At 43.3% G+C, this 13892-nt stretch overlaps 1 protein-coding gene across 1 annotated transcript in view; it reads left to right on the top strand.

Annotated features, from left to right (window-relative positions):
* Positions 1-5690: 5690 nt before the first annotated feature.
* The window catches only part of UST (uronyl 2-sulfotransferase), a 153205-nt gene continuing 145003 nt past the window's right edge, over positions 5691-13892 (top strand). The window contains exon 1 of the mRNA XM_005518502.3: positions 5691-6285. Within this exon, the coding sequence (XP_005518559.2) occupies positions 6039-6285 (247 nt within the window). The 5' untranslated portion in view covers positions 5691-6038. The remainder of the gene's footprint in view (positions 6286-13892) is intronic.

Raw genomic sequence — 13892 nt, 5'->3', positions numbered from 1 at the left:
ACTTGATTACAATCTGTCTATGAATAATTAAGTAAAATAACATTCAGCTTGTGACTTTTTTCATATATAAGGTCTGAGATGAGCTGAAAAAACAGAGGGCCAAGCTGCCTGAGGAATTTACCCCCTGTTGTTCAGACAGCTGCCTTTAAAAATCCTGTCTAGAGTCTGAGACTGCTAAGCACTAAAGGCATATCAGCTGCCGTTTTCCCACCCCACACTAGGCAAGAATTTCCTTCTTCTCCTTTCTAAGTACAAATCACCCCTCCGCCATGCACACCACACTAAGTGTAGGATCTTTGTCTTTGAACCACTCTTTTCCAGCCCCCCATGTGAACTTGCGTCCCACTTCTTTTTTGAACTTCACTTTGGCTTTTCACTTTCCTTCTCCTTACACTCCCTGCTCCTAACCCCAAAACCCTAAAACCAAAGAAGTTGGAGGGTCATCTCACACTGGTTGGAACCCTCACCTGTGAGAAAGACAGACCTTGTTTTCAGGCCTGCCTTATTTTATAAGACTACAGTGGTGGTACTACTCTTAGGATAATATTAAGACTTAGAATATTAATCTTAGGAGTAATTTTAGACATCTGGATTTGGGTTCCATACAGACTAAACTAGGTAGCTGCTTTATCTTCCCACAGTGATCGCAGCTCCAACACCAACACACCTCTTGGTGTATGAGCTTACTTCTCCCTGAAGCTTTTTGCTGTGTTGCAGAATGTGGAGCTCTAGGGGAAGCTGTAAAATGTCTCACAAATTGGCTGAGGTAAATCAGTGCCAGGACGGCTCCCTGCCCACTCTGGCTAGTCGTGCTGAGAGCCCGGTGCTAACCTGTCACTGCTGCTCTCTGGTGTTGCAGTGCTGTAACACTGCATGGCGTTGCATGCATGCACCAACTATTTTGGAGGTTCTAACATATTTTGTATTTCCTGGATTTAGACATTTCTGCTTTATTATCTACTTTAGTTGGGGCCTAATTAGCACCAGTACAATGTTTTCCCCATGTGACTGTCTCCATCTTTACATGTCTAAATCTGTCCAGTCTATCATATGATAACTATGCTAACTTTCTAAATAAATCTAGCTTATAATGGGTCTGCTGTGTGAAAAGTCATGTTTACAGATTGAAACTTCTGCCTTTCTATTAGTAGTTTCTGCAGATAAATGCAGGAAATAGACTGCTATTCAAAAACCAATACAAAGAGGACAAAAAGGGAACACAGTTGTGGTGTTCTAAGTGGATATTGATGACAGGAAAGGATTGATCATCAAGACTGTATATTATACAACATCCTCTTTTACTTCTAGCTTTGATTGCCCCTTCTGAATGATATGCATGCTTGATTAAAAAGGAAAGCAATCTGGCTGAATTTTCTTGTTACCCATTTTCTGAGAAAATTAACCAAACAAGTAAAAACAATAGTATCAGGACTTAATATGGCCTTGTAAGAAGCACTCTGCTGGAGATAGCCAGCCATGCTGAGGGATTAATACATTAATTAAAATTAATAAATTCCTCATGATAAATCCATCATACTCCAAGTGACATAGATAGAACAGGCTAAGGTAATTCCAGTACCATTTCAATTACAAATTATAAATTTCTCTTCTGCAGAGAACCTGCTCCATCAGTGTCACTAAGTTGCATCCATCTGGCACACAAGCTCATTTCCTTGCCTTCAGATATTTACTATCATATTTTTCACAGGCATATATGTTCCTGAACCTTCCACAAAGGACAGAAAATAATACCACCAGCAGAGAGCTGCAATTTCAGTGCAGCTAAGGCAGATGAAACTTGAAAGAATTCTATATATATGAAATTAAAGGCTATGGTGCACTCTCATTTCATCTTCATCAAAGTATCAGCTGTTGCTGAATAAAGCAAAAGAAAGCTTACATACTTGCCATCAATGACTCTGTTATACTCTGAACCCTTTCTGAATTGCAGAGTGCTGGAGGAATTGAAATCTGAAATCTTTCATGGGTGCTTCCCAGATCACATTACATTATGTCATTCTGTTATAACAGTGAATCTTTACTCAGTAAAACCTTATATCTAGATTTCTTCTATCCTTACTGTCTTGTGAAAACTAGGGCCCAGTCTGTGTCTTATTCCTTTCTAGTTATTTATACCTTTGCAAACTGTCAACTCTGAAATATAACAGCTGAGAAATTTTGCTCAATGAGAATTTATTTCAAGAATTTACTTAGAAAATAATAATTAAAAAAAGGTATTCAGATGTTCCTAGGAATAAGAAAAACATGTTTTGCCTAGCAGATCTGACCAGCTGGTAGGTAACCCATCCTGATCTGGCCAAATGAGTCTCTCCGCAAAGAATTGCCAGAGACTCAACCTCCTTGCACTCTTTATCTCACTTGTTGGACTTGTTTCTGAATCCATGCATTTGAAATTATGATTCAGTACAGGAATATCTAGCACAGTACAAATGTGGACTCGCTTGGAAATTTTTGGCAGCTATGCTCTCTGTTCCTTCATACAGAGAAGCATCCTCTTCTAGCCCTGGGGAAAGTGCCTCTGTGCTCACTATGTCCTCCTTGCTGGAACTATTGCAGCCAGGAGGGGGATTCAGTCTAGGCAAAAGCTGGACCTACTCTGGATGAGGTCATGGAAGAAAACAGTTTTGGACAAAGATCTTGGAGCTGAGACTAGATCTAGAAGAGGAGGAAAAATAGTGACACAAGGTCAGGGCAAGCAGAGGATGAGGACTGCTGCAGTGAATACAACTCTGAAAATGAATGATTTTGTGTCTGCTAGCACCAGAGCATGTCTACATGATGTCAGATGCATTACTTGAGTTACAGGTGGCCACCGAGTGCTCTTTTGGCGCTTGGTGTTAGGTTTGAGAGCCTGAGGTCTGATTTGTAGAGGTAGTTAGCATTCACAGCTGCATCTGAAGTCAAAGGGAGCTATGCTTCAAATGTACAAAGCACTGCATCACGTTAACTATTTCACCAAGGCAAACCCCAGTCATCTCAAGGCTGCCAACCAAAATTAATAGGCATGTTTAACCTTAATCTCTTTGTCTCATTTCTCAATAAGTAAAATGTTGATGTTCCCTACATCTCATGAATTAATTCATAAGCATTTGTTATATGCTCAAGGTACTGTAACAATGAATGCTGTAGAAAAACCTACTACAATGTCAAAAATTCCACATTACAAGCAGGATTAAACAGCTTCAAAAAAAGCCTGAGGACATATGCTGAACAAAGAGACTAAATGTAAACCAAAAGGCTGCACAGTGTCTGTCCCATGCACTCGACAAGGCAGTGGTCCTCTGAGTAAAACAGTATCATTATACAACTAAAGGCTAAATTGTAAGTCATACCCTCTACAAGTCAAAACAGGTTTGTCTGGCCTATCCTAAAGTGACAATACTTGGCTTTTAAACCATAATATTCCTTTCATGTGGGGCTTGTGTTTTGAATTCTTTGGGGGTTTTTGTGTGAACAGAATGTAATAATTTAAGTATATATATATATATATATATAAAAACTGCTTTACGTTGTGCATGCAGAATCATACTGTTTTTGTTAACGCAGATGAGTAATAGGGGAAAAAATAAAAATAGGAAAACAGTTGTATTGTATCAAGCTATAGCACAAAGTAAATTGTATTTATTTTTTATGCACATTGCCCTAGCTGGGAATTGTAATAGTACATGTGATAGTTCACATACATGAAAGTAAATAATTTTACAGCTAATTTACATGTTTAAGCATGTTTCAACAACAAAGATTTATATTTCTTCTTCCTCCAGAGAGATTTTTTTTATCTGTTGATGCTTAGAAATATGGCAAGAACTCTCCACAATGCAGCCTTTCCACTTAAATTTTGCTCCATTGATTGGTCTTATTCCATCCTTTTTTTTTTTTTTTTTTTTTTTAATCTCTGCCTAGAGATCAAAGACATTCTTTGCAACCAGGAAAATAAAGATTTATTGATTCACCTTACAGGTGTTGTCTGTCTTCTCATTAAAGCATCCATTTTTCTCAGACATTCAGTGTAAGAGCCTGTTTCTCATCTGCAACAGCAACTAACACTACTAACCAAATCTGCAGTGTCGTCACCCAAACAAGAGAGTAGATACTGAAGTATTCAAAAGAATATAAAACATTACAACATTCATGGCAGCAGAGCATGGTAAGTGAGCCCCCAGTACTTCCTAAGTGTCTCAAAGAAATATTAATGAGAATTAAGAAGTCGTAGTTTAACCATGCAATTAGTTATGACTTTATCTGCTAAAAGGTGCTGGCTGTTTCTGTTTTAAGTGAACCTAAAGGTTTAGCAGAAAGTGGGCTTCTTTTTTGTATTCTGTTACTTTATCTTTTTCAGAAATGACATGTCATACCTCACTTTGCCTGTGTTACAGGTTTTGTGTAAGACTGTGGAGCATCTGTGCATCGATGTTGCAGAACTGTGTAACTAAAACCAGGAGATTCCTCTCCAGACTAAGAAGGTCTGTTTTTTCAGGCAATATATGAGTATTTATTTATCAAGGAATGCAATAGGAATGGTTCTTTATTTTAGACTCTGTCCTCTTATCCACACCAGCAAGATTAATTTCCATATTTCACCCTTTGCTGCTGGTTGTCAACAAAAAAAATCAAAGCCAGTAGCACAGGCAGCAGTTACCCAAGCCTTTCAGGGCAAGTGGCAAAAACATCTGAATGCAGTCTTGTGAGCAAAATTTCCAGCTGCAAGTGTGAAAAGATTACAAGTCAGGTCCCCTAAACAGGAATAATTTTTTTTAAGCCTTAAAAGGAAAAGTGTGATTGCTTTTTAATTTCTTACATGGTGAGTAACACTTGGCTTCTGATTTCCAATTTTTCTTCAAAACCACTAGCAAATAGAATTTTTATGTTTCTTAGAAATGAAGAGTCTCATATGATGCCATGAGCAGGATCTTGGTAAAATCCCCAATTCCAACCAGGTCCATAAAACAAAATGGTAAACTAACATTACCACCCCAAGCTTTCCTCCCTCCACTGCTGCACTGAAAATGCAGGCACACGGGGGAATGAAATCTATTTCTACATCAGAAAATGCCCAAGAACAAGAATAGCTCCAAATAAGCCATCAGAACACATTGGGGACGTATGTTGTATAAAGAGGATGAAGCTATTACACAGCTCAGCAACTGAACGAATGCCATTCACCCACCAGTCACATGGTTGGAAGTGGCTGTCTAGGAAAAATAACATGATCGAGTAATTAGAGACTCATATGAGCCACACGTACAAAAGGTCAAATTAAGGTTGTGTGTGCAATTTTAACTTTGTAGTTTCTGTACTTCTCTAAAGCCTCGTCCCCAGTAGACAGCAGCTCTGCTTTAACCACCCCAGCAAAGCTGCAAGGAGAAGAGCGGTGCCATTCGCTCCCCACGAACCATGTTACACGACTATAACAGCAGCGGACCTTAACCCCGCCTCAGACTCTGCTCCGCAGCCGCGATGTGGAGCCCGCCGGGCCGGGGCAGGTGCGCTGTGCCGGCGGGCCCGGGCGGCGGCGGCGCCCGCAGGGGTCGCTGGCGCGGAGGCGGCGGGCGCATGGCGGGCCCGGAGGCCGGGGGGGGCGGGCCCGGGGCCGGGCCGGGCGAGGGGCGGCGGGGCCGGGCGGCGCGAATAAGTCGGCCGCGAGTTGCAGGCGGCCGGCGGCAGAGCGCTGGCTGTAACTTGACACCGGGGCGAGAGGCCGAGCGGAGAGAGGGATCGAGAGCGGCGGCGGAGGAGGAGGAGGAGGAGGAAAAAAAGAAGAGGAGCCCCAGGGAGCGGGATGGTGACCACCTCCTTCCCCTCCCCTTAGCGGCGCTCCGTAGCAGCAGCAGCAGCCGCCGCTGCCGCCTCAGGAGCGCTGGGGACTCTCGCCTGCCGCTGAGCCGGGGGCAGCCGGCGATGGGGACGGGACGGATCCCCTGAGCTCCCGGGAACTTTCCCGGCCGCGGACAGGGCAGGCGGATGGAGGATGCGCTTCCCCCGGCGGGCTGCTTGAGCCGGCGGCGGCGAAGGGGAGGATGAAGAAGAAGCAGCAGCACAGCGGCGGGGAATGCCCGGCGCCCCGGCCCCCGGCAGCCGCGGGAGAGGGCCCGGGCCAGGGCGGGGGCTTGATGAGGCGGCGGCCCCTCTCGCTGCTGCCCTTCCTCTCGCTGCGCGACTACGTCTTCTGCATGGCCACCCTGCTGCTCTTCTGTTTGGGCTCTCTCTTCTACCAGCTCAACGGGGGCCCCCCGCACTTTTTGCTGGCCCTGCGGCACTGTCTGGGTAAGGGCGGCCGGCGGCGGCGGGGACTTGTTGCGGCTCTCCCTCACCCCCCGTGGCGGCTGGGCTGGGGCCTCCCCCCGCACCGGGGACACGGCCGCGGGGCTGGGGCGGCCGGAGGCCGGGGTGCCGGGCGGGGTGGGCAGGAGAGACGCGGCGCCCTGAGCGCTGACACCGGAGTGGGACCGGCCGGCGGCGCCCCGAGAGCCGAGTGTGGGGGCGCGCCCCGCCACAAGTTCATGATGCCGAAAGCGGAGTCCCTTCGAGACTTTCTCAGCCCCGAGACCCCTCTGCGCCCGAGGGTGGCTGTTCGTGTGCCCGGTGACGGTAGCAAAGCGCGGTGTGCCGGCTCCTCTGGCCGCCGGTCCGTCCGAGGAGGAGCGGAGCGGGCGGCAGCGCTCGCTGCCCCGGGGGTCGCGCTCCGGGGGAGCTCGGGCGCAGCCGCCCTGAGCTGTCAGCGCCTCCCCGCCCAGTGGTGTGCCCGGAGCGGAGCAGCGCGGTACGGATGGCCCACAGCAGAAGATGCCGTTGTTAAACCCAAAAAACCACAAATGACCAAACCAGAAACCCCAGATGCACTCCGTGAACCAAGCATCCATCCTCGTGCAGGAGGCTGGAGTCTGGAGAGAAGGGTGTGCTTAGTAGGGTCAGTGCAGTAGCGCTCAAACACTCGAGCTCACTCTGGTGCTTTGCCAGCCTGGTTGCTTGCGTTACCCTGAAGGAGGTGCCCCGGTGGAGTGGATGTAAGCCCCAAGCTGTGGCCTGTAGTTCTCATCCTCATGCTGGCCACAAGTTTTCACGTGTTTTTATTTTGTAGCCAGTGTCCACATCGCCAAGTGTTGCTTCTCTGCTCAGCAGAGAAGTTGTGTGAAAAAGAGTTTATCGTGGGGTCGAGTAAGTGTCTGAGACTGGCAGGACTAATTCGGGTTGTGGTAGGACGAGGGGGAATGACTTTAAACTGAAAGAGGGCAGATGTCATTTAGCTGTTAGGAAGAAATTCTTCACCATGAGAGTGGTGAGGTACCAGAACAGGCTGCCCAGAGAAGCTGTGGATGCCCTATCCTTGGTATTGTTGTTCAAGGCCAGGCAAGATGGGGTTCTGATCAACCTGGTCTAATGGAAGGTGTTCCCTGCCCATTGCGGGGAGATTGGCTTAGATTGGAAGAGACCGTAAAGACCTTAAAGTTCCATTCTGTGATTCTATGATAGGAAATACGGAACAAAAACCAAGTGTTTCTCAGTATAGGAGGATTACCACAGAATAATTAATGGTGTAGGTTTTTACTGCATTAGCTGCTTTGCTTCACTTGCCTGCAAAGGTAACTCTTTGGTGGTACAAGTACAAGCCGTAAGAGACAATGTTAGGTTACAAACAAATATACAGTTCATGTATTTCAGAAAAATAAGCTGCAGATCCTTTTCTATGTGTCTGTATTTTATGAACATTTTGTGAATACAGCCGTGTGTGTGTGTGTTGCTTTTCCTTATGGGAAAACTATTGCGCATCTTCAGTTAACTAGTGAGAGAGAATGGAGAGGCAGTAAGACAAGAGACAGCAAACACAAGTTGCAACAAGGGAAATTCCAATGAGATACCAGGAAAAAAATTTCAATGGGGGAGTCAGATGTTGGGAGAGTCAACCCAGGGAGGTTGGGATGTCCTTGCAGATATTCAGACTTAGCTGGACAAGCCTCTGAGCAGCCCAAGTCAATTTGTCCCTGTTTTGTTGGGGAAATAAATAGGACCAGGAGAACAAAGTCACTTCCAGATAATGTTATTCTGTGTTTGTGATGTAAAAAGTCAGTGAAAATTCAAGTGAAAGCAGAAGAAGAAGAAATGCTTTGGATATTACTTCATGAACAACAGCAATTTTGGCTCGAGTTTTAATGACTTTTTTTTTTTTCCTTTAATATTACAATTAGAAAGAAATTCCTCTGCTGAAGAGGAAACTGACAAATTTTCTGCCATAGAATCACAGAATTGCTAGGGTTGGAAGGCATCTCTGGAGATCATCTAGTCTACCCCCCATCCCAAGGCAGGTCACCTAGAGCAGATCAACACAGGAACGTATCCGAGTGGGTTTTGAATGTCTCCAGACAAGGAGACTCCACACTGTTTGTGGGCAGCCTGTTCCTGTGCTCTGCCACTTCTTGTGCTTTAGTTTATTGCCATTGCTCCTCGTCCTGTCAGTGGTGTCCTTCCAGGGCACCATGGAAAAGAGTCTGGCACCATCCTCTTGGCACCTTTGAGGTATTTATATGCTTTAAGGAGATCCCCTCTCAGTCATCTTCTCTTTTCTGGACTAAAGAGGCACAGCTCATGCTGGTAGAAGATTTTGTTTGCATTTGATTGGTATTTTAGTGGGATTAAACACAATCTCTGGTTTTCAGAGGAAAATTTTTGTCATTTTTAAAATTTTCGTCTTCTTCAGGGATGTTGCTTAGCTTGGGTGAAAATAGACTGCAAGAAATGCAGGGTTAATCAGCTTCTTACTTTGTGGCCTTTTGACTGCTTTGAGGGATGGGGGAAATAAAGCTAGGATCTACTACCCTAACCACTCTAGCCAGTAGTTGCATGTCTGCTGGAAAATCTTCTGAGGCCTGCAGATGAAAGGCTTGGAAACCACTGCATCTTGGAGAATGGGTCATGCTAATTTTTGTGAGGTGCTCAGCAAGTGCAGAGAAGCCTTTGTTGTGTGTGCCTGAATGTGATGAGCCTCTGGGGATGGAGTGCAGTCTTATTGAAAATGTTTTGGGGTTCTTTTGAAGTGTAGGATTCTCACAGGAGAAAGCAGACAGATCTATTAATCTCTGCTCCTGAACTTCTGCACTTGTTATATTAATTAGTGTAGGAATTTCCTTTATGTGCCTGAGTGACCTGGGATGTTAAGAAGATGCAGACTTGGCTAGCATCCTGCACCAGGCTAGTGGCTGAGAGGGAAGCAAAGTCCTCATGGCAGGCTGGAGTCCTGGTACCCACTAAGCAAGTGGTGCTGCTGCCTCCACAGACAAGTGGGATATGCTTTAGGTGCTAAGGTGTCTGCTTGTGTGCAACTTTGTGAAGTTACTTTATACTTCCTTGGTCTGCAGTTTCATTTAGGTTGTCAAAGTTGATCCATGTAGGTGACTTAGCTGAATATTTTATTTTTTAATTTTTCAGAGTCATGCATACTCCTTGAGGTATCCAGCTGGGAAAGCATTCCAATTAGGAAAAATTTTTTTTGTAACTAGAAGGCTTATTGTCTTCCAGGGAGCTAACAGAGCTGCTTGGAGTAATAGGTATCAGGCATCCTGTCCTGCTAACTACCAAAGCCATACATGTAAATGTGTGGTTTATACAACAGCTGGAAGTTTCATGACATTAAAAAAAAAACAAACCAACAAACTTCCTCCCCTGAAGCCACAGATTCAGTGTACAAGCAGTTCTTTCCTTGTAGTCCTTCCAACCCATAATTTATGGTGTTAAAATTTACATCTCCAAACAAAAATGAGCAGTTAGTTTGTAAAGCATGTTTGCAATGTGAGAATTTTGCAGTTGCCCTCATTGTATTTCAATCTACAGAAACCAAGGAGCAGCCTAAAGGGAATATTGATTTTTCTATTTTGTGCCCTCCATAGTGTGGGAAGGGTCATCTTGTCTGACTTGAGAGTTTTGTTTGCATTTGCAAGTTTCAGAGCATTGTTCATGTTTAGTTATGTTATTGTGGGGGGACTGCTAGGATTTTTTTTTACCTCAGAATCTGAAAGGAAGTTCTTGAGCAACAACACAAAACTTCAGTAGTGTTCTGGACAGAAAGCACACGTGCATCAGGCAGGTGTGTGCATAAAAGAAAATCAAGACAGTGTGAAAACACTTGGTTTGAAAAATTTTCATTTTTTTATTAGGCCTGCATGATATGTTGTGGAGGAGGTATACATTTATTTTCAAAGGAATGAAGTGTGAACATTTGCTAGTTCTATTAACTTTCCTTTGGAAGTGAGGAATATGAATGTGTTTTCAGAATATTCAGACTATTAGGAGTTCGGTTTTTTTCTCTCCCAGACCAGCTTCTCTGCTGCCTTGTCCATATATGCCTCTTTTTGTTACATTGCCATACTGATTGGAGAGAATCTTGGAAAACATTATGGCAGTTTGTAGGGTAGACAACAGCTGTATTCAGTATTTCCACTTCACATCACCGTCTCTTCTCTTTTGTACCGGAGTCATCCCAATCAAATGAGAGCAGATAGAGTAGTAGCTATGAGGCTGTGTTTCGTTATTTATCCTGTCCTGACTTCAAGCTCACACTAATTCAGGGTACATAAGGTCTGTGGAAAGCTGATGGTTTCTGCTGTCTCTTCTGGATGTGGCTCGCAGTGAGTGACTCGGCTCAAGTTTCACACTGTAGTCATCCCATTGGGAGGGATATGGAGCCCTGTTTTTCAGCATGAAAGGGAGGTCATGGATATATGTGGGTTATTTCTGAAGAATCTGTGGAAGATACTTACAAGTGCCTCTGTTGCCATTAGGCTTAAATTTGCTGTATTGGGGCTCATACCAGTCCTGGACCATCTATGAGCTCCAAAAAAACAGGAAGCTTTAAAAACTGCCAGGCTTTCCAGTAATGAACTGCAGTATTGGGATTTGGACAAATGAGGTCTTGCTTGTTGATTCTGCCAAGGTAATCCTGGCTCACTAATTGAAAACCAACTCCAGCAGTGAAAGGAAGTGAGAAGAGTCTTCTCTTAGATGAGTAAGACACAAATTGTAAATCTTAGCCCAGTGGCTTTTGGGGAATGCACTAGGGACTCCATTCCCCTATAAGTGCAGTGGTTTTTCATTGCTTTATTTTTCCCTGCTTTGACTTGTGATATATACATGCTTCAAATTACAGAAGTGATAATTTCCAAGGGCTGGCAGCAACCCTCTAATGGCCCATAAAAACACAAAACCTTTGTATCATCAGCATTTGCTGTGCAAACTTGTTCGTGTCAATTAAAACATTGCCCCTGCTGTACTTGCCAGGAACCTATACAAGTACACTGGTTTGATTGCATGTGAAAGTTGCCTGTCCTGTGGTTTCCTAGACTAAAGACAAGAGCCTTAAGTGCCCACTTGTGTTCCTCAAACAATTGCTATGTTGCTCTCCCTCTTCATGACACTGGAAGTTCTCAGGTATTTTGGCCAAGATGTGCTCGGTAGCTTTAAAGTTGTCAGAGCAACGGTTGTGTTTATTTTGGGCACATCGAGGAGTATAACCATAAGAGAAGCAGAAAGAAATCTGAGTATTTGGGGAGGTTGTTACAAAGACCTTCAAAATATTTAAAACTAAACAGCAAGTGGAACTTTTTATTTAAATCAAGGTAGTATGAATTGGCTTTATTTTGGTAGGGTGTTGCGGTTGGATTTTTTTGTTGGTTTGGTTTGGTTTTCTTTTTCCCCTGACCCATCTGACTTTTTCCTGTTAACCTATTAAGAGAGTGATAAAAAAAGAAAACCCAACTATCCAAATAAAACAGTTGAAGTAAATGTCAGTGTTTTGTATGCAAATTTTTTATCAGCTGTAGAAGGGAGGGACAACAGTAGGGTTTTTAGGGTTTTTTGGGAGGGATTGGTTGGGGTTTTTATTCTGGTAATACTGCATTTACATATAGACTTAATATAAAGTGCAGAATTCTTCAGGGCAAGCTTTTCTAAAAACTAGAAGCACCGACCATACTTGATTTTTTCATGTAGACAGCATGCTGCCTTTACATGGCCAAAAAGGGTTGTCTGATCCAGTTTTGTTGTGCACATGCATGGATCAGGAATCCCTTAGAGTTTTGAAGGTCCTTTAGGTGTGTGAGTAGGAGAAACACACTCGAAACACAGTCAGGTCTGTAGGTGAGACTGACTGTGGTGATGCAATACCCATTTCTGAGATGCCTAAGCTTTTAAAAAGGCCTGGGTTATGTTCTTATGATAAATATTTTTTCTTATTGTTCTTAAAAGACAAAGCTCTTCTGTACTCTATAAAGCATTTTGATTTTGGTCTGACTTCTCAGAGGATTATTTTGTTATAATACAAGTGGAATTAATTACACTTCAAAATTCATTAACACTGTAGGGAACTGAAAGGTCAGTTTAGAAGATGCTTCCTAAAAACCTTGAAAAGAGATGGTCTGAACCTAAATCACGAGTCTGTAGCTATATCTTTCTTAATTAGCTTTTCTGTCCTCTTTGAACTTCCTCATTTTGCTGTTGTGAAAGCCATACATGTTATCTTTTAGATAAAGTGTGTTGGGACTTCCATTTAGGTTACTAAGCTCTTAAGTTTTAAATGAGCTTCCTTGGAAAACAAAAGAGGAGCCTCATCTCCAAGTAGCTTTTGTTAAAAGACTGCTCATCACTCACAGCTTGTCTGATGGGAAGATTAACAAAGCTTTGCCTAACACAAGGTGATGTCAGGAAATACTCTGTGGATAACCAGAATGCACCTAAATTTATGACCAAGGTCATAAAATTCAAGCCTTTTCCTTTCAAAAAGATTAAGTGGTGTCTGGACTACATTGTGCTGGCTGGCTACAACACTCTGTACAGTGAAGTCATAGCAAAAAATGCTTGTGTGAATGTGTTGTGATGATATTCTAAATATATTTGGAAAATCGGATGGCATTTATTCAGAAATGTATTTTCTGCTTTCAAAATCAGACTCCAGTCTGGGGATCAGGAATTGCTTTTAGGTGTCTGTGTACATGTTTCTTTTTCATATTGTCCACTGTCATTTGACAAAGGATTTAAAGGATTAATTAAGTCCCTAATGAGAGGGAATATTACTACAGCTTTTTCAAAAATTTCAGGTTATATGGCAGTGTGGTATGTACACCTGTGAGAGAACAAGTCTGTTGGTTAAATGGGATGTTTCACCTAGGATGAATAAATAAATAAATGGGATGCCTGAGGAGATGAGAGAAGCTTCAGTTCCCTGCCCTGAGAGACTTCATGTGACATTGAACAAATCGTGTATTAATTCTCTCTAACCCCCTTTTGTTCAAATGACGTTTTGAAGATTAACGTGTGATAGAATAGTCTGAGATATTGTGGTGGTCATAGCCACAGAAATACTGAGAGGAAAAAGATGCTTTTGATAAACCCTTTTGTTGTGGACAGGTTTTGGCTGTGTCAAAGAGATAAGGCAAAGAGTGTTAAAAAGGAGCTTCTGTGTAGACTGAGACAAAGTCAGTGGTCCAGCTGCTTTACTTTCAAGGGTGTCACCACTGTTGGCTATCACAGTCTCTACTCAGTTTTAATTCAGGAGTTATTATACTTAGTTTCCAGAGTGTCATCAAAGGGCTTCAATTTTTAGATGTGTCCTCATCTGGAAGACTTTATGTCCACAAAAGTTACCAAATCATTTATTTCTTGTTTCCCATGGTGCTGCTTAGACTTGATTTGTGAAATTGCAGTTTCTTGAAGCCTTGTTCATCCTGAGTGGCAAGCACTTTGTTCTCTACTGGAGTGTAGTCAGGAATTGATTGTTATGAGGAAAAAAAGTGATTCTCATATTTTCATACAAAATTAGGGAGAAGGAAGGTTGCTTTTGTTGGGATTTTACAAAGACTGATAAACATTCAAGGGAGAGAGACTCTGTA

Source organism: Pseudopodoces humilis, chromosome 3 (genome assembly GCF_049639895.1).
Source record: "Pseudopodoces humilis isolate 2021_Gansu_Grassland_sample_001 chromosome 3, ASM4963989v1, whole genome shotgun sequence".
In the NCBI taxonomy this organism is placed as follows: domain Eukaryota; kingdom Metazoa; phylum Chordata; class Aves; order Passeriformes; family Paridae; genus Pseudopodoces; species Pseudopodoces humilis.
This window is presented reverse-complemented; position numbering and strand designations above follow the sequence as displayed.